Consider the following 26,448-nt stretch of genomic DNA (forward strand, 5'->3'; position numbering starts at 1 on the left):
AAGTGCATTAAATTGAATATCCTGTGGCGCCCTTGGGATACAATCGGGCTCCCCATAACGATGAGACGCACACTTTGAAAATCTTTGGTAAAATGTGAAACCACTTTAGAGCTGTCAATCAAACCTTTTAATATCGATAAAATGATTTACATAATAGTGTTGACCTTGAAATAAAGCCTTCCGGGATGAAGTATAATAAACTGATAATATAGTACCTATATATGTAATAATCGACTAAAACTTCTTGTTTTGGTGGCTAACTTCACAAAGTTACGACGTATTAATTTTAATTGTAAATACATGTGCATGTATAATCAATTGTCTATATAATTTACATTATATAATATAATATAATATAATATAATATAATATAATATAATATGTTGAACACTATTTATATTTAACCAATCTTTTTCTTCATTTTTCATTGTGTGTTACCATTTTCAGAAACTAGTGTATTAATGTACATATGCAAAATTTAATACAAAACTAATTAAATTAAACACTAGGTACATAATATTATATAAAGTGATACTTGTCATCAACTTAATAGTTTAATTCACCAACGTCAATAATTATAAACCGATTTATGACCTTTAAAACTATTCATCGTGTTTTGTTTACTTTTACTAACATTATACTCGTATTATTATTGACTTGAATGAGTTGATGAATTGATACATACAGTACAAACATAGATACTATTGGCCATATCAATTGGTCATTATCAATTCAAGTGGTCGAAATGGAAGATTTTACGAATCGGATCTCTCGATAATTTTCCGACAATATTTACATATTTACGTATTATATAGAAATACACCTGCCAACCTCAGACCGTTAAATGACGAAAATCGAGGTTTACGTCACGTCATAAATGTATATTTTTACAGTGGTTCTGATAAGTTTCGTATTTTATTACTTTTGAATAATTCACGGACAGCAAAAATCTTGAAGATTTCACGAACAGGAGCTGCGCTCCAGTGCGTTTCCGTCAATTTCGAGCGCTGTAATAAATCAATTTTATTAGAAGGACGATAGACTCGTTACTGATATTGATATTTAGGTACATATTTACACACATGTGAGAATTTATGACTTTTTATACTGATATTTCGCCTATGTCCCATATACCAATATACTTGAAATTCCACACACAGATGCTAGTATCGTGACGGTATATTTTATCAAAAATTAGCTACGTTGTCCAAATATGAAGTCCCCATATAATAATGATAACTTCATTATAAAGGCCCGTCCTGACCAGAAACTTGTGTTGTCAACCTCATAAAATTTAACGATAATTATCATATTTTATTGGACCATAAATTACATTAATCGTTTGTTGAACTGAGTTGACAAATGTTGGGGTTGACAACATCGTCCTCACTGAAAGAAACTTGTGGCGACATTATAAAATGAGGTCAGCCATCATAAAAATAATCACTTTAGTCCGTAAGTTTTAATTGCTTTTATCGTATTGAGGATCGAATTTCTGTCGCTCGACACGAGTCACCACTTGTTTCGAGGCTGGCGGTAAAACTCAAAAGATTTAGCAACACACTTTAATGAAGGATCATTAATAATTTATTGTTAATAAAATTCGCATACCAGTTGATTTTAATACGAAGAGCTACGTAAGTAGGTAGGTACAGGAATTTATGTTTATGTATTTTTTACTCTTTATTCTCCCGTGTAGGTAGCGATTGCCAATCAATTGGAGCATGTCTAGCACTTATTTTGATTATTATTTATTACGCATTTTGTGACATTTTTTACAGAATCAAAATAAAAGTATTTTCGGACTCTCCGAAATCTCGAAAAAAAAATCTGAGAAACAACGCGTACGTATTATAAAGCAGTGGTTTCCAAACTTCATATTACTACGCCTCCCTTTAAAAAAAATCCAATCTTGGCGCCCCAGCCTTTATTTCATTAAATAATACAGACACTTTTTTAAATATTCAACAATGTACCAATACAAAAATGAAAAAAAAATATAACAATAAACAATGTTTTAGGTACTACTACTTAGGTATATTATATTCATTTTTAAATTAATTTGTTTTTCACGCGATGAATGTGCTACACACACAACAGCACAATCAATTTCAATAGTAGTCAATCCGAATTCATCACCGTTCATTGACAAATGGATTCTATCATGGGCCGCACATCCTGAAGCGGGCCTTCAGGCCAGGATCTTTGGCGGGCCCAACTACCTATCGCTGAGGTTTATGGTAGTATGGTGCTCCAATGTAGTGTTTAATAAATTATACACGGGAGTTATCATTTAAGTATATCTATCATCATATAGGTATCACATGAAATTGCAACGCATAAGCAAATATTTAAAATATGTATTAGCCCTGAAACAAAGCACTACTTATAGCAATACAAAGCACACTTAACTATAAATAAAATAATGTGAAACATGCATTTGCAAACTAACCAAGAAATAGATTTTTGTTGATTCAATATATCTGGCGCAGAAATCATTTAAAAGTGTTTCCACATGACGAACTTATTTTTTTTTTAAATTTTGATTTCTAAAGCTCCAATTTTTTATGAATGCCTTTACTTTGTCTTTTTAAATCAGTGAATGCATTAGTGGTCCTTGCATTTATTTATTCACTCATTTTTTTTTATTATCTTCCGTTATTCCTAAAAAATTGCCTCATTATGATTTGATCCTTTTATTTTATTTTTTCACGAGATAGCTAGCGCGCTTCACAATAGTATGGAAGTGAGGTATTATAAAATTAGTCTCCATATTTTCAGACAGGTTTGCAAACAACCTTTTATGGGACTGTTTTTTATGTAGTTGATAACTAGCGGCTGATTTATAAACTATGCATTTGCAAACTGCAAACCTGTGGCTACATTGTGTTAAACTTTTCGCGCCTCCTTTTGCAACACTCCGCGCCTCCCAGTTTGAAAATCGGTGCTATAAAGGTTCAAATTAATCCATTATGATCACGTACTGTATCTGCTGATTCTACTGATCACAGCAAACTGCCGCTACGGGAAAAAAGTATGTAATGATGTTGTTTTTATTGGTATTTAAAATGTTATCAGACTGATAACATCCCATCCCGTAGCCATATGCCCATACCGGCAATATATCGATATCGGTACACAAAGTAGGTATCTATATTTTTTGGACGGATTTAGTTTTATTGTAGTGTCATTCATTTTATATATTTCATTGCGTGCACACGTGAAACAGCGGCGGTGGTTCTTTTGTTTTTTTGTTATTACATATTAGTCATATTACATACCTACACACTGGTAAATCATGGCACATTGGGACAATGATAAAATTATCACAGCTATTGAACATTACAGAGAAGAAAGGTGTGTATGGGTTCCCAAAACACCCCAATCACAAGTGCCGCAATTACAACCACGACGAATACTGATTTGTTACAATGTTGCCAGATTCTAAACTCAGTAGATATTTCGATATTTTAAAAAAATATCAGTAGGTACCTAAGTATATTGACAAAAATGGGTACAAGTTAGTTATGGGGAATACAGCGGCAAACACATTTAGAAAATAGCCGATATAATGAATTATTTGATAAGTACCATATGATTTTATAAAAAAATGTTTGACGCATTACGAAATATATTTTAATAATAATAACAATAACTTATGCTTTAACATCTTTAAATAAATTATTAATGATAATCATCATATTCTCGTTCGTAAAATATGAGTGGAATGAAATCTTAAATTGTATGTGTACACGCGGTGCTTCGAAATCAATTGCATCTAGGGATTACCGAATGAATATATCAATACCGGTATTTCAGAATTTCTTATTGAATACCGGTATTCGTCAAAACATATTATAGAATAAAGAAGTACTTACCTATCAATAAATATAACATTAACATCTATTTAAAACACTATTGTATAGCAACCTAAAGAACCTAACTACATTTTTTTATTATGATGACCTTTGTAATAATGTATAGATCATTAGTATAGATATTTTAGAACTGCTAATTTTTACAAATACCATAAGTCCGGGTACAGAAAACCTTGCTGAAATTCAACGTTTGCTGGATGTACTATCAACGTTGCATCAATAGAGTTATAGAATAATTTGAAATATTTACCATGAATATTTTCTTTTTTGAAATATGTTAATTCATCGCGACAATTATATAAGTATATTAATTGTGGGATTTTATTTTAATATTATTTAACTAAATTGTCGTCCTATACATTAAATTTAATATAGTATGCAGTAGTAAGTAATGACAAAATAATATTACATTCATTTTCGAAAAACATAAACGTGTACTTACCGTTTCTTAATACCGAAAATACCGGTATATTGGATTTTTGAAACTGGTATTTCGGTATCGATAAATAATTGAATACCGGTTATGAAATATGTACCGGTATTGAAATCCCTAATTGCATCATTATTATAACACGCGACACGCGAGCAATAAAAAATATAACGATAATTCTTTGATAGGTAAGTACAATGGCATTGGGTAAGAATCATGTTACATGTACCTACCTACATCTGCATCGAGGTTTGATTTAAAATAATATGTCATGATTAAGACAATGATATCGATTATTATCGTATTGGTATGGTTTATCTTTTTATTAAGAATTTATAGTAAAGTAAAATAATAATTTGGATGTCGTTTTTTTCTCTAAGGTTTATATCGACCAAATTGAAGTAGGTACTAACCTACATCTACCTATTTTGGGTTAGCCGTGTTAGATCACCAACGCCTTTGAGATTGCAATATAGGTAGCTATAAGTACCTATAATATTTATTTCACTGTAATAGGTACCTACATTAATTTTAAAGAGTGCATGAGTCCCAGCCGCAAATATCGAGCGCGTTTTGATAGGTAGGTATAGCAGGTGTCCCGCACTCGCGACAAATGCGAAAACATAATAATTATCTGGCGAACGTTCCGTGGCTTACCAGAAAAAATGACGTTGCCGCGACACGTTGCCTCTCTGTGTGGACAAACGAGCAACGTCAACAAGTAGCAACACCTTCGATTTTATTACCCTATTCCGAGACATAGTCGTTAAATTTTATGAGGTTGGCGACAAAAGTTTCCGGTGTAGTTCCACTTTCACCCTATTCCGAGACATAGTCGTTAAATTTTATGAGGTTGGCGACAAAAGTTTCCGGTGTAGTTCCACTTTAATATCACAACAGTTAATTCTGATATAATGAACGAGTAAAGAAGTATCCTCGTATATAACGTATTTACGATTGGTTTGCAATAATTTTTTTACGTTTAAAATATTGAAATATCTTTTGATTTAATTATTCTGTGATAAAATATCGACCCATGTAATGTGCAAATATTTCTCATGGCGTCTTTTCCCATAGAAGGTTAGATTTTTATAACGATAGTAACGAAGTATAATATTACAAGCGATATAAAAAAAAATATAATGTAGAACTTGTTATAATATTAAATATGTCAACTTGGTGGTTTGATATAAAAACTTTGAGGCTTTTGATAAAAAAGTTACCGGTGTTATTTACGTTTGGTTTAATTTAAGGTCATCTTTTTATACCATTACCGCAACAATTCTGGGCAAAAAGTTGAAGTCAATCATTTAATATGTTGTGAACATGACAAATAAAAATTTAGAACGTTCACAACATAAGATTTAAAAATGGAAAAGAAACTGGTTTTAATCAAACAAGATAAATAGAAATACATACTTGTCTAATATATAACATTATATTATTAACTTCACGTGAAGAAGAAAAACATTAACAATAAAATTTCAAAAACAAAACACCCCTCACTAATGGTATCTGATAAGCTTGACACGAGGAAACGGTTCTGACATACACAAGTGTCTGTTCTCAAATCTCAGAATGTGGTTGCTATCAGCCTTCGTAAGATTACGTAAGTTGCACCGTAAGAATGCAGCCATCGAACAGGACCAATTTGGTTTTGATATAATGTAACTAGGCGACACAGGCATTCCACATTGAGTTGAAGGTTGGTCCAGTCACTCCTATTAGAATTGCAACGTGATCTATGTCCGAAGTCCATCTCATGCGGCATTTTAACTTTTTCAATGACAACAAGAAAATAATATTATGCACTTGAATAAACCTGTTTAGTTTTTTTCTCGTCAATAAGAAACACATGATTTATATGAGCTGTCATATATAAATAATAATTATAACACTGATTTTTTGTTTTTGTGGCCGGTTTTATATCGAACAATATGGTTATTTATATTTTTTAAACACAAACTATTTATAATATATTTGCAATAAAAAACAATGAAGATGCATTAATAAAACGGGTTTGGCTGCGAATAAAAGGCTTTCTACATTGTTTACAACAATTATTTTTATTGTAAGTTATTGGTAAATTCAAAGGTGATTTATAATTAATAATAAAGGGGTAATATTACATTTGTACAATAACGATTGCAGCCTACGTAATATGTCTGTATATTTTATTTTCTGCATTGGCAGCATATAAATGAAAAATCACATACATCAGTGATGGCGAACCGATGGCAGGCGAGATGATTTTGCATGGCACACGAATTTTAAGTTGAAGAGAAAAAAATAGATATCAATAATAAAGTTTTACAAATAAAATATATTTTTTTTTTATTTTGTTAACTGTCAATTCATGGTGGAACTGCATTGTATTGTTGTTTTTATTTAATAAAACGCTTTTTATTAAATAAAAACAACAAAAAATAAAATATAAGTAAGTACCTATATTATATAATATTGAAAAGTAATGACGATCTAGCCATGCGCATTTTCTTCGGTTTTTATTAATAAATTTACTAATCGATGCGCAAACGGAAACGACGGAATTCATAAGTACATAAATGACACATCGCATTGTATAAAAGATAATATCTGTATCTCAGAGGCAGACGGATGCAAATCCAAATACCCAATTGTTCAGAAGAGCCAAAAAACAATTTTTATTTTAAACGAATACTCATAACTAGGGAATCCAATCCCGAGCCAAAATTCTGATCCCGGGATTTCGGGATTACAATTTGACAATCCCGGGATCCCGGGACTGGTCCTGGGATTGGCATGTTTTGCCATTGTTAATATGTTTTTTTATATTTACAAATAACATTGATAAAATCGGTCAAAAATAAATCTAGTATAATTTATACTATTTAAGACATTTATTGTTAATATTGTATATCTACGTTCAATCTTGGAAATACATAAGTTTAATGGAGTAAATATTATTGTAATATAAATAATAATGTGAATTTAATATGAGATTGCTGTTTCTGATAGTAAAGACTTAATGAATGGATTAGCGAGATTTTAAATAGTAAAGCAAATAATCATGGCGTACTTATGGCCTTTCCACTTCATAAATCTAATTAGTCAGCCAAATATGAAACTGCCGTAAAACGTATGAGATCATGGTGGAATTACTTTGTTAAAAGTGCAAAGCATTGTTTTTTTTTCAATCTTTCTCATTTTTAATAATTTACGTGAAAAAATAAAATGAATCGGCAACTTACACATGGGTAAAAATCAAACTTCATTCAAACTCAGTTTATTTCTAAAGTAGTTATTTTTTATTAAAAGTATTTTTTCTGTTATATTTTCGCTTTTATTTTATTTTCTATAAAAATTGATAAAAAAATCAATCCCGAAATCCCGGGATTATGTTTATCAATCCCGGGATTCATAGGTATCGAAAATACCTCAGGATTCGGGATCCCGGGATTGGAATCCCTACTCATAACTTCTAACAAAATATACATAGAATGATCATTATTTTTTTTATTCTAATTCAATTAAAGTACTTCTGGAATATGTAAGAAAGAAATAAATATAATACAATTTTATATCTTAAAAAAATAAAATAAAAAACGTAGTGTGGATTTGCATCCTTCTGCCTCTAAAGATATTTTGTTAATGTGGATTTGTATCTTATTTACCTAGCCAAAATAAAACAATTTGTAAGTTAAAAAAATTTATAGGTATAAATATAACAAAGCAAAACACATTTTTTTTTATTATGTCATCATCATCATCACCAGCCTGAATCTATTCACTGCTGGATGAAGGCCTCGCTAATCTCCAAGCTGATTCCACTTCTCTCGTTCCTGTGCGTTGCGTTGCCAAGTTTTTCCGCAGAACTTTATCATTTCATCGATCCAGCGGCCTCTAGGTCTACCTTGCGGATGTTTTTTACCTATTGGATACCACTGGATGACTAAATTTGTCCAACGATTGTCCTTTCTTCGAGCCATGTTCCAGCCCATTTCCATTTGAGGTATTTAGCAAACTCTATCTCATCATTAATCCTTGTCTGTTCCCTTATCCACTCATTCCTTTTTGTGTCCTTTTGCGTTATGCCCAGCATGCACCTTTCCATACCACGTTGTGCTACTCTAATTTTCTGGATCTCTCTTTTACTTAGGCTCAATGTTTCACACGCATGTGGTTACGGGAAGTACACAATGGTTGAACACTTTGCACTTTAGGCATTTTCGAATAAATTATACAGGCGGCCAAAAGCACTCCAGCCTAGCTTTACTCTGCGAACAATTTCATCAAATATACATCCATCTATAGACACTTATTGTGCCAGATAGATGTAGTTTTTCACCTGTTCGAGCTGAATGCCATTGATGAGGATCTTTTTTTGGCCCGCAAAGCAGTTGAACATGACTTTATTCTTTGATACATTTATTTTCAAACCTACTTTATTGCTTACTCCAGCGAGTTACTGCATTCTGCTTTGGAGGCCTTCTGAGTCTTGCAAACTACTATTTATTGTTATCGGCAAAGCATAGATGACTCATGTATACTCCATTTATGGGGACCCGTGTCATTCCAGTCAAGTTGTCCAAATTAATCTTCAAGTGTAGCTGTAAATAGTTTAGGTGAGATTGTATCACCTTGTCGGACTCCTTTGCTGATAGGAAATGCGCGATGGTTTATGGAGATGTTGTTGCGCTACTGTATATATTATTGAAAATATTTATATAGCGCCCGGGGATTCCTTGATTTCTGAGTGCATCGAGTATTGAAAATTTCTTTACGGAATCGAACGCTTTCTCATAGTCTATAAAACCCATGGATAGCGGCAGCTTGTATTCCTATTACCGCTCTGATTTCTCTGATGACTTGGATATGGTCCATAGTGCTGTATCCTCCTCTAAAGCTTGTTCTCCTGGCTGGTTCTCGTCTAGTACATATTGCAGACGGTTTGAGAGAATTTTATCTTAGTGGATTATTGGATTTGCATCCTTCTGCTTCTAAGGTAGGTATGGCATTTGCATCTTTATGCTATGAATATCTTGGACTAGGACTTTCATCTCTCTGCCACTAATAGATAAAGCCTTTAGCATGACGATTCTTAAAAAAACTCATTTTCCACAAAAACGGAGTTGCATTCGTCTGCCTCTGAGGTACAGATATAGTTATATAAGATAAGCATTACGATTAATTTAAATTGCATAAGTCGGTCCTTAGGCTTTATGCGTCACAGATAATATTATCGCACTGACCTCATCAGGCAGCGGTGTAAGCCGCGCCGCGAACCTCTGACATTGATCGATGTATAATTATTTACAATGATTGAAACCACTGTAGCGAAAGAATTCCTCATCTGATCTGAGCAATTTTGGCATCAATTTGTGTCTAATGAAACAACCTAAGTAATATATTCATGCTCAAGAATTCAATTCAAATTCAAACTTTTTTAGTAAGTATAACTATTTTTTTCATTCTTTCCTTATGAAATACTGCTCAGCACGTTAGACAGTTAAAAAATAATATTTGGGAAATTTGGCACGCGTACGTAAAAAGGTTTGCCAACCCTGACATACATCATATGATTCATCACAAGTAACAATAGGTAAGTAGTAACAAAAACAACACACTAACAGCAACTCCTTGCATGTAACTAATAAAGAAACTCAGTGATGCCCTAATCCTATTCCATTGTTAGCGTCGAGACGATTGAACCACTATATGTAATTAAATTTCATTACATCGGCTATCAAAAACGGTTAAATGGTCACTACATTTCTACTATGTTTATCTACCGACGTTCATAGTCAGCCAGTACAGGTATTATGTCACTACCGCAGGAGAAAATATCTAATTTTCATGAAACTGTCAAATATTGTATTGTTTATTTCCTGTCCGCTATTTTCCGTCGTTTATAATGTGCCACTCCTTACGAGTGCATGACCTACCTACCCCCATAAGATGTCATTGAAAAAAGGGTCTTATTACAATTATAGCGCCTGTATAGCTGTATGGATTTACTGGCAGCAATAGCGCGTATTTTAAACTATCGTGACAACTAATGTGTCAACTAATGACAAATAATAACTAATTACATGTAAAAGTGCTGACTGTCTCTCCAATCTCATTCTTTAAGAGTGAGCGAGACGCGATGTATTCATTTTATGGTACTATTTGAAAAGTAGTGAAAATTGTCAACCTGAAAATTCGTTCGTATTTAATTTTTTTGCCGGCAGGTTCCCCACTATCGTTCTACTGAGCAGGCGCAAATCGAAAAAATCCTACTGTCGCATAAAAATTCAGAAGCTTCCAAACTTTTTTGATTCATGCATGCAATCTTGCCAACTGCAGGATAATACATGTTTACTCATACATTTCCTTACTGTGGACAGTAAATCCATGCACGTGTAAACGGGGTATTCTTTTATTAGTTAAATGTCATATATTATTATATTACTTCTACGTCCTGTCGACAAATATACAAAATATCCGTATAAAACGAGTATTTTAGTTTCCCAAATGGTAATTTTGTAAGTCATTATATATATATATATATATATATATATATATATATATATAAATAAATTTCATAATACCTATGCACGTTTGAATTTATCTGTAATACTCATCTGTTTGTATATATTTCTCATACACTTCCTGTTTCCGTTGACCACTAAAAATATTGTGATTTATTAAATGCAATTCAAATTATAATTACGAAACAAAAGCAGAATTGGATGCTTGCTGTATAAATTTATTTTTATTATGGAAAAGAATACACCGAATGTTGAATTAATAATATTTTAAACACAAAGATATACATATTTAATATCTGGTAATAAATACCAACTATAAATACGTAGGAACCCATCGCTGTGTTATTATTATTAAAAGAAAAAATTGAGTCTTGCTATTAAAAGTTCGAAAGGTTAAAATGATCGTCTGATATTTAATTCCTCGTTGGCGCCAATTACTGACGAAAGGACCATACACTACAAGATCAATTCCATCGACACCTTTCTGTAAAACACATATCGATTTAAGTATTGTACCTATAATGATTAATGAATCACCTATGTATTATTTCCGATTGATATTGAAAGTAATTAATATTTCCCCGGCTTCTCCAAAGATGTCGAAAGGTTCTGTTGTCACAACAGATTTTCAGATCACATTTTAAAAAAATGGCAACTATTAGTGGCGAGTTACGGGACGTGGAAGTCCGGCGTACTAACGGCTCGTCTTAGGTAAGCGCGTTCGGTGGAGCGTTGAGCGGCACGCGCAACTCAAAAGTATAACCATATAACCAAAAAGAGACTTTGTCTCTGAACATTTTCACACACGGTTATACGATTGAGTTGCGCGCGCCGCCCAACGCTTCGCCGACTTCGCCCACGTAAGACGCCCAGTAACTGTGATTAATCTTGAGCCCCACCCAATAAAAAAAATGAAAGCCATATTCAGTCTATTATTTTCAATGTATAAAATTTTGTTAAATTGCATTAAGAACGTACTTCAGTGAACCGGCAAATAATTTTCAGCAATAGGTTGACCGTAATTTTGTATGCGTTGCCAGTCGGAGAGCGGTAGTCGACCTGTGAGCACGTCAATTTGTTTTGTGATGGTGTCGGAGGAATTAATTCTTAAATCGTGTAAAGATGACTAAAAAATGTTTACTCGAACCTATTTACTCGAAAAATAAAACATGTCAATGAATATATTATTATTATTACTTAAATAACAATAAACATAACATTAACTGGACGCATGTTTAATTTTTATGACAAATTATGTTTTGTTCGTCACGCGTCGTTTGCACAATCTGTGCGTCGCGTAGTCACGATCGTTTTAGACCGTGCCTCAGCTGAAGTAAAGCCTTAAGAATTGAATGCCTGGTTTAAACTGTATCGAGGTCCCCTTTTAAATATTCTGACGAAACGATTGTCTCTTTTGCGTTGAAGAAAATCAGCGCTGGTACCATACCAAAGCTCGATACGATATAAACAGAAACGATTTCAAGCTTTTCATAATTTATGTAGATAATATTATTATCAAAATTTTGCCGAATTTCTCAGTCCTTTCCCATTCGTCCAGAACGTTAATAATTATTGTCACCTGGTAAGTTGAAAGGGATTATGAGGATACGTCTATATAGCCACATCTCAAAAGCCTCAACTCTACGTGACATCTAGTATAGCGCCCATAGTCCATAATATTAGTAAGTATCTAGGTATATTATTTGATGTTTCCATAGCATATGAAAAGTTTTTAAAATATATTATAATACGAATAGTATCTATTTACAATTTAGTTAGGTACTTATTGTAATTATTAAATTAATATCGAGACTAGACTATGCCTGCGTTTTATACGTGTTTTCCAATTAAATACAATGTGACAGTTGCTAACGGAATCCAAGACACCTAATAATTGAATAATAGCCAATTCAGCATGCCGTTGATGACCATGTCATTATCTACATTATACAGTTTCACATTTTATTGCATGGATGGATATCTACATTTGAATACACAATAGCCTTTATGGCAATGGCAAATTACCATCTAATAAATAATTGAGGGGTCTATAAAACAAAAACGGCAGTTTATTCAAATTTGGGCAAAATCTTTCATTCAATTCCAGCTCGAGAATACTATTTCCGTAATCCCGTACTTATAAATTCTGTTCGACATTACAATATACACTATGAATATATTGTATATATGGATTAAAAAACCGGTATTCAATTATTTATCGATACCGAAATACCGGTTTCAAAAATCCAAAATATCGTTATAACGTTTATGTTTTTCGAAAATGTTATTTTTTCATTACTACTGCTACATTTTATATTCAGTTTAATGCTGTCAAAACGGAAATGTCTTGACTGTTACCAACCATGTTATAAACCAACAATAGTTAAATTAAACATTTCGAAAAAGAAAACATTCATGGCAACTATTTCCAATTATTCTATAACTACTATTGATCCAACGTTGATAGTAGATCCAACAAATTTTGAATTTGAGAGAGATTTTCCTGTACCTACCCGGACTTATTTGTAAAAATTAGCAGGTCTAAAATATTACGATCTATACATATAAAGATTAACATAATAAATGTAGGTAGGTACTTTAGGTTGCTATAATAATAGTGTTTTAATTATATTTTAATCGTTATAATTATAGATATTTTGACGAATATCGGTATTGATATATTAATTCAGTATTGCAATCCCTAATTGTATACTTTTCTTATATAAAATAAAAGATCATATCGCAACCTATGTTATATTCCACTTCCAGGGAACTCAGAAATAATGAACTGAAATACCTAACGGGTAAGAAGAAGCAGACAACCGATCTCGAGTATGGAAGAATATGGGATAAATTAAACACGTGTCAAGAATACGCCATACATCGAATACTGACAACTGCTCTCGGTTTATGCATTGATGTATTGATGTATTACACACACTATCGCACGTCTATAATGCGTGGTTCATTTGCGTAGGACACTCACACATTCAAAACCTGCGTCAAAATTTACTGTATTGGTATCATAGCCTATCAGAATTCTATTTACATTCAATGTGACAAAATTTTCCGTAAAAAGAACACTAACCAATTAAATATTGATATATATAAATACATACGTACCGAAAGATGTCAATAATAATAATTATTTATCTCCTTTCTTCAAATATCTAGCTTAAAAAATGTTGCAGACATTAATGATTATAATAATAAAGGTACCTACTTTTTAAACATATTGGCCTTCACAACATAAAACATGTCCACTTTTCGGAATGATTTATTAATTATGGATATACCTAGGTTTTACGTGTTTTTATTTTGGCATTGAAGAAAATTAATAAAACAATAACAGAACATGATTATTTAGAATCTAACAAACTTGCAAAACAACATATCTACTTAATATTTTATACTTCTCATGTTAATTGAGGAAAAGGTATACATTTTTTTTAAATTTCAGTTTTGTTTGTGTACTTTTAGTAAAACGTTAAATCTATGGGTACATAGTGCAGCGTTAAATTTATTTAAGTTATGACACAATACCGGTAATGTGACTAAAGGCCTTGAAAATCACGACAATAGATCCACATACGACTTCTGGTTTCGGACAGCGAACATGATACCTGACATAACATAACATTCTAGCCGAGGACACTTTTCTATAACATTAATAAAATAGGGCATGTTTTTAACTTAAAGTGGAAACACTGGAGGAAACTAGTAAGTTGTAACGAATTTAATCTTGAGTTTCATTATCCAGGACGCGCCAAGGGTGGGTGCCGCCAGGAAGCCAGCCCAAAATTGTCACCCCTCTCAAATAAATTAGTAGAAACATGATAGATGTCATGTTGAAAAGATTTTATTGTCGTTATCAACAAAAAATATAACATACTTTACCTATTAGAATTAGATAATAAGTATTATTTATAACATTCTGAATTAGGTATAATATTATAAAACCTCTTAAATCGATAGATATTCGATATATAATATCTTTTTATCACAATTCACAATGTACAAAAAAAATATTAATTAACGACTGGACGAAAATTGCCCATTTTTTTTTCATTATACCTACAATTTAATATACTTACCTAAGTAATTAAATAATATATATATAAATATTTATCTATATTTTGACTTTTGCCGCCCCCTGAATTCTGCCGCCTGGGTGTTTGCACCCCTAACACCCCAGCTTGACGTACCCCTGGGACTATCCGTTTGAATGGTGGATATAATAATATTATAATATATTATATTATGACCGTGATTACTAGATACAATATTCAATAATATTAACATAACAATCGTATATTTACATTTAGCGGGTTTTGAAAGTTATAATGTCAGTATTTCATTTTGTGTGATTACACACTATGTGAAATTGCACAATGTAGAATAATATGTAGGTCTTTTTTGTTAGATTTTGACCAAGTATATAACATTGACTCATTGGATGCTCCTCAATCATAATGTACACACGCCCCTAGTCACTATCTAAACCCCGTTTCACACGCAGCGAATAATATCGTGCGATATAAAGTCACGCGATAATCTGCGCTGCGTGTGAAATGTGTCCATGTGCGCGGTTATTCTTATCGTTTATCTCTGCCCAAAAGTTTGCCTTCACCACTAAAGTCCTATTCCATATTCTATAATATACTCGTACATCTATAGATAATAGAAAATACAATATTCCATTTCGAGATTCCGAAGTAAATATTATTAAAACAAGTAAGATTATTATTTTATTGCTATGGCAATAATCTCGTGGTTACTTCGATTTTATTATCTTCTTTTTTAATGTAAGTAGGAGGACATTTAATTAAAAAAAACACGTTTATTTACAAACAGAAAAGATGTCATTGCGGGTAAAGTCTATTCTATACTTACCTAATCGACGACTATTTATAAGAATGTAAGTCGTTTAAGTGTGTCAAAGTAATTTATGATATATTTTAATATATATCTTCAATCAATCATGTTATTATGCTATACAATTTAAAAACATCCATGTTTGTTGTGTTTTTCACGTTTTCACTTCGATTTATTCACGTATGTCAGGGGTTTCGATCCTAAGGCGAACCCCAGGCGAGGATCTTCGGCGTGCCCCCTACGTGTTACTAAGGTTGCGGGCAGCGTAGTGATCTACAGCAGCGTTACCGAATGGTGTTCCACGGAATCCCAGGGTGGTGTGAATTAAATTAAGAGCATTTCGAATGTTTTTTGGCGATTTATTGTATTAAAAAAAAAAAAACACTTTGGATCATACATTGGCTCCCAACCCTCCTTGATCGCGAGCTTATTTTGTAGTAGCTTTCTAATTCGTGATGGTTCCATATTCCACATACATAACACGCATTATTGAAATATTCTTCTTCTCCTTCTTTGACCATGTCCAATCCTGATAGGATCATATGGGCCTCCACAGAGTGGAGGTTTGTAATGACAGATTTTGTTTTTACGAAAAATGGATGTCAGTCACTTGCTCAACCTATTAGGTTTATATTCTGACTCATACACAAATTGGAAAACAATATGTGTACTTGCCAGACCCAGGATTCGAACTAAATACGACTGTTATAATGTTTTCTGAAAATCTAGGTAAATTAAATGGATTTATTTTTGAACAGAGAATTTTATTTAATATTGATCAAGAAATGTATGTTGTTCGTTTTTTTGGTATTTATGGAACAAATCTGTAAAAAAAAACGCATGTAAATTTAAACATCTCGATATATTATGAATATACATTTAAACCAATAAGAAAACGGCGAAATATATCACATTTTAAAATAAAGTTTTATATGCAGCTTATGATCCGTCTATTAAAAGTCACAATTATAACGTTTTATTGCCTCGTATTTGCAAACTATTTGAAATGATAATAATTAAAACATCTCAGCACCAAACACTAGCGTGCAATATTTTTGGTGGCTGGCAAAGTTACAAAAATACATAATAATTATTGCTTATTTTACTATCCATAAATTATTAATTATCTTAAATGGCTGATGAAATTTCGTGGATTGCATTGGTGTGATTGCAGCAATTGTTCCGGGTAGTAAATAACAAAGGGAAAATCGTCCTTATGGTGGCTAACGTCATATGGCATAGCACGAAAAGAAAAAGAATTAATAGTTATAATTTCAATAAATCTCCATCTAATTTAGACCATCGTCATAAACAATTAAATTAGGTACTATATTTACATCCATGTAATCCAGCTCTAGTAATAGAAGGCTAGATACATAATATGAAAAATTAAAAGCTTAATCCGAAAATATTAAATTTGGAAAAGTGAAAACATTTATCTACATGCCTGCCTATCGTGTCTAGATTTTATATGTTATCAGTTATCAATAATGAATTATTGTTTATCGGTTTAAAGTTTAAAGTGCAGTTATAAAATTATTTTGATAAGATGGTCCAAATATCTCAGATTAGCCATACTACGCCGTCCAATAATATTGAATTTATTAATATCATTTCGCTAACTCTATTACATCAAATAATTTTGATAGTTTTCTTTTATTATTTCGTTTTCTATAACGGACATGACACATCCCTCGAAGAATAAAATACAATGCATTTCCACTGTGAATTAACAGTTACAAGTTAACAAAATATTGCCAATATTTGAAGAGATTCAGGGGTCATCGTATTCAATGGCTTTCTCCTCATTAAAACCGAAACTGTCATCAAAGTCTTGGTCTATACTCTATAGCGACTGGTTTTCGTATAGGTATCTGTCGTATGAATCAGTTGTATGAATTATCAAATATGAATCATCTAAACTCATTTAGTGCTAACAACGCGACTGGCGCGTTTGCATTAGTTGGCCATTAGATATAATTAACATGATATTTAAATGTGGTAATTAAATATTAATTAACAGTTCAGCAGTGATTGTGTTAATACGTGAATAATACGGTTTGTAACAACAAAGTAAATGGTTTAAAAAACATTGGCATTAATCCAGCGCTAATTTTTTCGATATAAATGCAATATAATTAACTGAGTTACGTCAAAGCATTATTTTTTTAACCATTCCTGAAAAAATTAACAACCGTAAATTAAATATTAAAATGGAAGACAATCTTGTGATTAGAATGTGTTTTTGATATTCTGAAAAAATAACGTACCTATCTAGGCGTGACTCGCTTCAACTCTCCAGAATTTATTTTTACATTATGTCTCCCATGAAGAATCTATTATTACGCCTATTCCGGCCAGACCACGATAATATAAGTTCTGTGAATATTATATACAAATTACTGATCGAAAATTGTATCAAAATTATTATTTTCAAACATTTAGGCCTAGTCAAGACCGATAACATCTGTTTTATGTTCAATGTTTCCAAACCAATGTTTTGAAACAAAAATTCTATGACAATAATTTATTACACTTATCAGAAAATATTAATAAACATACATAATTTGAAATGATTATATTCAACATATCCTGAGACAAAATGATCTAGGATGGAAAACAAAGAATAGGTATATTCAAAAATGATCTTAGTCTGGCTGGACTAGGCTTAATATATTTCTATGTTCAATCAAAACAATTGGATCGAAAGTGTTTTAGATCTTCCCAAGACGAAAGTATCGATTCTTGGAATTATTTTCGGAAAGGAAAATAAGTGACGATACCGGTATCGTATCGATAAAATAATATCGGCCAAAAACTACTCCAAAGTAGGTATCGATATTTATTGGTACGGTCTTAGGTACATGACGATATAATTAATGTTAAGTTAGTTTATTGATAAATTTCTCTCTACATAAAGTTACTTGTAAACTATTTTAGACTACACAATTCTGAAAACACTCATGAGAAAATATAGCCAATAGAAAAAAAAATCGAAAAAAGTAAGACACCCGGCAGGAATCGAGCCTACGTCTATTATGAGCATGTATTATAAGGCCATTGTCCAACAAGAAGATAGGCACAAGCCGAAAGGCGTTGTCGTCGACTAAATGGGAGGAGCTTGTTAGTTCACAGTTTTAACACGTAGCCAAGAAGATGTTGTTCGACAGTAGTTAAAATTAAGCATGGCAGTCGTAGCATAGTGGTAATGCACAGGGCGCGAAACCCAAGAGACGTAGGTTCGATTCCTGCCGGGTGACTTACTTTTTTCGAAAAAGATTTTTTCCATTGGTTATATTTTCTCATGAGTGGTTTTAGAATTATGTATGTCCAATAATTAGAATAGTACATTCTTAAATCTTGTGAATTATTCGTTGAATAAAAAAAAAATAGTTAATTATATTAGACTAAATGACATTCACTGTACCCAAAATTTAATAAACACCTACTTCTTTTTTCCAGTGTTGTGACAGATGGATTGTTACATAATTACGTGGAATATTTTTATAAGAATAAAGAAATGTGTCTTATGTTTTCGATTGCAGTAGCAGGTAACTATTGGTACCAATACACAATATCTATATAATAAATCACGGGCATTGTTTATTAAATGTGTGTTTGAACCCAGATCTAACAGTTTGAGCACGTGGCTAACATCAATTTTTCGTAAAATCAAAATCTGTTCGTGGGGCGGCCAATATCCATATCGGAATGCCAGGCCAATTTAAAAATATATTATTTTATAATAAATAGCTTATAGATAAATAAATACATTTTGTCGATTCGTGGACATTGTTGCACACAAATTGTACACGTGGACGGATTCACAAGATAACACACGTTATCTTACACAAATAAGATAATATACTACTTTGTTGCACTTCCAATAATGTTTAATAAAACGGATTTCTACAATAAAGTAAACTAAGAAATTGTTTTGAAAATCTGGAATTAACCCTGGAATCAATAATAATTGTGTGCGACATGATATATTATTTATTATTATGGAAAGTACATAAAGTAACTACTTTAGGTATTTTAATAATTGGAGTGCATAGCCTCTACCTACGAGTTACACTAACGGAGATTATCATGTCTATAATACGGCAACCTTAGATTATAGAAAAATAACGGCAGCCGTAAGATTACAAAGAAATGGTAGGGATTAAAAATATATCGTTTTGTTTCTTTTGCGGTCAATTCCCGCGACTTTCGTTTTTTCGTGAATTGGAAATTATAATGATTTGTTTAACTTGAAATTTGATCAAACTAATAAACACCTTCCTTTGTTGTCTTCAGTAAAAACTAGTTTCTATTACAAATCACAGTACCCAATTATTGTAAAATTCATTTAATTTTGCTAAAAAGTTACGAAGAAACTTATTTAAAAAAATAAAACATGGTAATTGTGCGGCAGAGGTGGACATGAGCTCTTATTTTTTACGAAAACTGTTTATTACATGTAGAAAATTATAATAAATACTTTTTTCTGTCGGCGCATCGGCTTTTCGATCCAATAATCGTTAATTGAAATTTTTAAATTTTCATACATTTTGATCCACCATTATCACAAACAAAGATTATATGAGGTAATATTATATCGGGGTAGGTTAGATTAGGTTAGGTTAGGTTTGGTTTGGTCTAAAAAGAAAGTTGTAAAATCTCATGTCCACCTCTGCGGCACATTTACCTAAAACATTTTTTCTTGTAATAAAAACAATTTTGCAGTCATGTCTGTTTTTAAAAACAGAATTTTCTTTTAGTCAATGAAACCACGTTGTAAATTATACAGCTCATTGATCCTACTAATTAGCTTGATAAACGAACGATAAAAAAACACTGAAATAATATGCCGGTCGCTATACGCAACACGCGACATTTAGTTTTTCCACTAAAAAGCAATTTATCCTTACCATGGGGTTGTCAGTGGCTTTGCGTTAGCTTCCATGTTGTTTGTTTATTATTTTAGCGGTGTGGTTTCTTCGAGTATTCTGAAGTTACACTAAACTTGACACTCCGATATTTGTAGAAATACTACCGAACCGCGCGAGAGCCACGCCGCGTGTCTGTTTACTGAATGAATACTACAAAAATAAAATTAGTTCGCGTGTGAACTCACTCAATATGTATAAATAATATTACCACGCTACCGACAGCGTTGCTAATTTGGCATTTTTCTAGCAAGGTCTAACGTTTTCTTGCTTGAATAATACGCATATGGCGCATGGCGTTATATCTATCACGTTTCGATACCGCAGCTTAAAATATCTCTTATAATTTAGAATGTTACATCCTATAATGAAATAAATATAATACGTACCAATCAATATATAATTTTATTTGTATGACTTCTTTGTTAGTGTTATGAAACAATGAATAAAATTATTCTTCAATATTTCATCGAGTTAAAATGTGCAAATATTAAAAATGCCAGTTTCAACATTTGCGAATTTTGACTTTTTTTAGTTTTGATAAAATACACCATGTTTTTTTGACAATTAACTTACATATTTTTTTTATCTTCCTTTCGTACAGCGTCACCAGCTTTGGTTGGCTTGCAAAAACATCTGCATCTGGCATGTAGCGTTAAATCTAACGTTTTAATATCGAAACCATGTTTCATATTTTTTTATATATGTATTAGTTATATGTAAAATGGAAAATTAAGTACCCATTTGTCAATGGCTCCTAAAAGAATTTCCAGACATGGGCGCTACTAGTAATTTTTAAAGTAGATACAATGTAGATAGTCCTGTATAAGAAAATATATTTATTTTTCGGGCAAAACTCACAGTTTTTCTTAAGTAATGAGAGTAACGTTTTTAGCAAAAACTTCAATTTAATAAATTCTACAGATAACTTGGTAATATAATGTGGTGATTTATAACAAATTGGTTGTACACAATGTGAAAATCACAAAATCAACAAAACATAGACTTCGAATAAAATATTCCGAGAGAACAGTATAGGTACCTACTTAAATCTATCATTTTCAAACAATTTGTTTTTTAAAGTCATTAAAAGTGTGAAGTAATTAAGACGAATGTCTAAAAGATTTTGTATCGAAGTGTAACGTAAGGGGGAGTATGTGAATGCTTACAAGCAGACCTGTGAATAATGGGTAAAGTTGAGAGCTACATTCAACGCATTCGCAAAAACCGTGTAGTGTCAAAGCGACTACTCCCATTTGGTAACATTGTAGTGTAACTTGTATTTCCTGGTTATTTAAATAATTGCCGATTTTCCGCATTTACAGTGGCACACTCTAATATTACGCGCAAACACACACAACAATACGTTAGCGCCGCCTTTGATAGAGGGCTCACCAACATGCAATCTGTGAATTTAAAATGATTAAAAGATTATTTTTGTTTTTGAGTTATAGTTTGACACTGAAGAGTAATATGGTCAACGCGTTACAAAAAATCAATAAAACATAATGCACGTCGTGTTCAATGGACACAAAATGTCATACTGCATAATATCAAAGTTTCATTACCTATTCATATTTCTGATATAAATAATATATAACTATTTTAAATGGTTTACTTGTAGTTAAAAATAAGCGTACTTATCAGTGGCGAATAGATAATAGGTTTAGATCCGTCACAAATAGTGCACACTTTTCCAATCATACTCATTTTATTTTCGTTGAATTAAGAATACTTATTACAGATAGCGTTATTTAGTTTATAAAAATTCATTAACGACCCTGCCTCAACCAAACCATCGTCGAAAATATATTCTTCTACCTATAAAATAATATCTAACATTATGAATGGTTTAGTGGCATAATTTTATATATGATAAACGAATATATTTTGACATTTATCTATTATGGTTTGGATTAGGCAGGGTTTAAAAACTAACAAACATTATCTACACCATAGACTATAGATACATCATCTACACATTGTAGTCTTAGTTCAATGCAAACAAATACGGTTGGCTGACAAAGTTTAGTGGGCACTATTTATGTCGGATCTCGACAGCATACCTCCACCCTTCGCTACTGATACCTTTATATTATATGTATACACAAATAAAAAAAACGTATATTTTTCATTGGACTTTAACTACGTTAACCATTTATTATATCCTTTATTTCAGAAGACAGTCCTTTATTTGAGCATGGTGGTGGTGATCTTAAGACTTATTTACCGAAGCTTCGTATGTCACAAGCACGTCGCAAGCAACTTTGGCAAACATCTGCAAAACTATATTAAGTAATATTTATGTCAATTTTATTATTCATATAAAACGTAAATTACCTTAGACTATAGCCAATAGCCAATTACCAATTTCGTTTTCTGTTCATTTGTTTTCAACACAATTTTTTGTGTCAAATTAATGATGTTGTGCTAAAAAGTTAACAATGTTTGTCACAGAATAAGAATATAATTATTAATTATAGTACTCGTAGTGTGTTTAATTTTACTCTCTTTGATATCAATATTATATTATTATCTAGTTTTTTTTTATATTCTATCAACGGGCTTACGCTATCATTGTGTAGGTACTTTGTAACCTATATTTTATTCGTACATATTCCAAAATTATTTTTGAATAATAATTCTTACATTTTTTTTTTGTTTCGTGCTCACTTAATTATTCTTGTATCTTACAGAATCTAAACTTTAAACTATCAAAACTGTCTATCTCGTCCTAAAAGTTAATACAGCCAAGAGAAGGGCTGGTAAAACATAGCACTTTTTGACAGTTTAGACTTAAGACCAATATTTCTCAACCTTTTTTTGGCATGTGGCCCCCTTTTAAACCAAAAAATAATAACTATACGAGACTAGAAGGAGTCTTATACATTATTTCTGTTATTGACAGAAATTATTTTGCAAACACATGTTAAGTTCGTTAACTCTACGTAACACTTTCAACAGGAAAACTGTAATTTTGAAACCGGTTTGAGGCAGGCAATGCGAATGCTACACATGCACTGTGATGCGTTCATCTAGCGAACGTAGACAAGGCGATTATATGATGGAAGTTGTGTTAACTAAGCGAAAACTAAGCCATAATAGATAATAGTAAAAAAAAATACTCGTAAGTAGGTATATCTATAAAATATTTTAAATTATCCAATTAATTCATACATAACCTTGGATATTTTATAGATATTCATAATAATATTTTTATCTATTATAGTTTGGTTTAGGCAAGGCTCAATGAATTAGAAAAAATAAACAAACACCATGTGGAATAATATGTAATATTCTTAATTCAACGAAAACAAATAAGTATGAACGAAAAAGTGTGCACAATTTTGTTGTATCGCCCAACATATAACTAAACTATTACGGTTTGGTTTAGGCAGGATTTAATTGATTTTTAAAAACTAACTAACACAATCTGTAAATTCTAGTCTTATGTTCAATGAAAACAAATACGTATGACTAATGAAGTTTAGTGTGTACTATTTATGTCGGAGCTTAGCAGCCTACCTCCACCCTCCGCTACTGCTATGTTGTCGGTCGTGTTAGGCAGAAAACAAAATGCTAGTTCGATGATAATGATTTGGCAACATAATGCGATTAGTGTCATTATCTTAGAACGATAACGCGAGTAAATTGATATGTGGGTATCTAAGTTAACTAATATCAACATAATATTATAGTAAAGTTGTCTGCTTATTCTATTACAAGGGTCATAATGACGCTATGTTTTTATCGACCTTGGTTTGGCATCCGCAATATTAGTATCAAGACTAGCTGAGCCAGCTGGCTCTCGCCAGTCTGTCTCGCTAGGTCTTGCAGATGGCTTGGCGGTGTTGGATTTTAATATAATTGTGAAGTATGCATAGATATTTCCCTTAGGAATGGATTTTCATTCACCTCAGACAGTTTGACATTTCGCTGATTTGTCAGTTTTACGATTTGCAAGTCGTCACTGCCAATGTAAATTTGCGGTCATATGCGTAGTCTATTCTGGAGTCTGGCCTTCACAATATCGTCTGACACCACCTCAGGCTGATAGGCTAAGTAGAAGAGCTGGCAATCGCAGATTGCTACCACTGACATTTTAATAGAATATAATATGTGTAGTCATATAAATGTTTCGTTAAAACACGTGCATTTAAATATGATAAATAATTATACATCTCAAAATTCGAATATAAAGCAATGTATGTGATTATTATAAATAGCGATCCAATATAACATGAATATTAATCTGCAAAGGGACCCATTTAGATAATAAAAGGTTAGCAGTCTATAAAAAATAAATGCTTGCAGCCGTTGAATAATATTTAAAAAAAAATCAAATTTTGAATTAAAATTTAACCTTAAATAACATAGTCTTCCGATGCAGGACATTCATGACGAAAAAAATGTTGATAAATAATGGTCATATTATATCTGGGAGGAATTGACCAATTCTGATAAGAATAGGAATTTAAAAGACCCAAAGGTGTGGAATCAGCTTATAGAGGCCTCCATCCAGCAGTGGATTGATACAGGTTGATGACGATAAGTAATGACGATATAAATGGGTAGGTATATAAAATCACAAATTTAAAAAAATATAGCAATTTATATTATGTTTTCTTGGTTCAACGAAAACAAATAAGAAGTATGAATGAAAAAGGGCAATATATAAACATATTATGTATGTTCTATTAAAATGTCAGTGGTAGCAATCGGCGATTTCCAGCTGTTCTGCTAGGCCTACCAGTCTGAAGTGGTGTCAGACGATATTGTGAAGGCCAGACTCCAGAATAGACTACGCATATGATCCCAAATTTATATTGACAGTGACGACTTGCAAATCGACAAAAGCAAGCTGACAAATCAGCGAAATGTCAAACTTTTTTGAAGTTAACCGCCCTCTACCGAAACCCGCCCCGCACCATACTCGGTCTTAATCGAGCGTATCGCGGGACCCTACAATTGGTGATGTGAAGCATCTGAAACAATTGGACTGGGAGTGTCCTGTGAGAAGATGCCCAAGACTTAGGTCGCTAACTCGCTACGCTCAAAGTGAGCTGTGACTGAGTTTATTTTAATGCAAAGTGCCAGGAAGAGAAAAACACATGGAAATTACGAAAAGAAAATGTCTGAGGTGAATGAAAATCCATCCCGAAGGGAAAACTATGGCGCCGTTTATGCATACTTCACAATTATATTAATATCCAACATCTCCAAGCCGTCTGCAAGACCTAGCGAGACAGACTGGCGACCGCCAGCTGGCTCTGCTAGTCTCCTATATATTATTATCCTAAGAGATTTTAGAAAACGCACCGACAGCTCATTTAAGCGACATTTTATTGTTATTTTTACATCTTCACTTCGATATGTGCGCTACCGAATTATCTACCGATTGAATTGACCAAACTTGAGAAATATCCGATGATTTTTCAGTAACGGGACGTTTATAATATCCGATATTTTCGTAGATACGTATACGATTCGCCATATTTATTTTAATACCCAACAGAATGTCGTCTTCGTCGCTTAAGACCTTCTAATCCTTTATTGACGAACGGAGTCGATTATTTTTATTCAAATATCGTAATGCAGGCAATGGCGCAATTTTTTCCGATGAGAAAACCATTAATTTTGGTACAATTCACTACGTAAATTATCTTCTGACAGCCGCATCCGCCACTGCTATAACTGCTATTTTCATAGATAACGTGATATTCCAAATTTGATTTTTTTTAAATACTTTTTTATGGCTGTCACATTTATTATTTTTATTACATTATTATTACCTACACACTTTTTTTATTGAATAATTACCT

At 32.2% G+C, this 26,448-nt stretch overlaps 1 protein-coding gene across 2 annotated transcripts in view; it reads right to left on the bottom strand.

The window, feature by feature from the left end:
- The window catches only part of LOC147072611 (epidermal retinol dehydrogenase 2-like), a 70,450-nt gene extending 49,667 nt beyond the window's left edge, over positions 1-20,783 (bottom strand). For both annotated transcript variants that reach the window (XR_015070626.1, XM_085947014.1), the window contains exon 1: positions 20,609-20,783. Coding sequence is in view for 1 of the 2 variants with exons in the window: in XM_085947014.1 (XP_085803140.1) it covers positions 20,609-20,643 (35 nt within the window). In the remaining variant the exon portion in view is untranslated. The remainder of the gene's footprint in view (positions 1-20,608) is intronic.
- Between the last annotated feature and the right edge of the window lie 5,665 nt (positions 20,784-26,448).

Source organism: Rhyacophila brunnea, unplaced genomic scaffold (genome assembly GCF_057557595.1).
Source record: "Rhyacophila brunnea isolate RB1 unplaced genomic scaffold, BYU_Rbru_1.0 scaffold_2, whole genome shotgun sequence".
In the NCBI taxonomy this organism is placed as follows: Eukaryota; Metazoa; Arthropoda; class Insecta; order Trichoptera; family Rhyacophilidae; genus Rhyacophila; species Rhyacophila brunnea.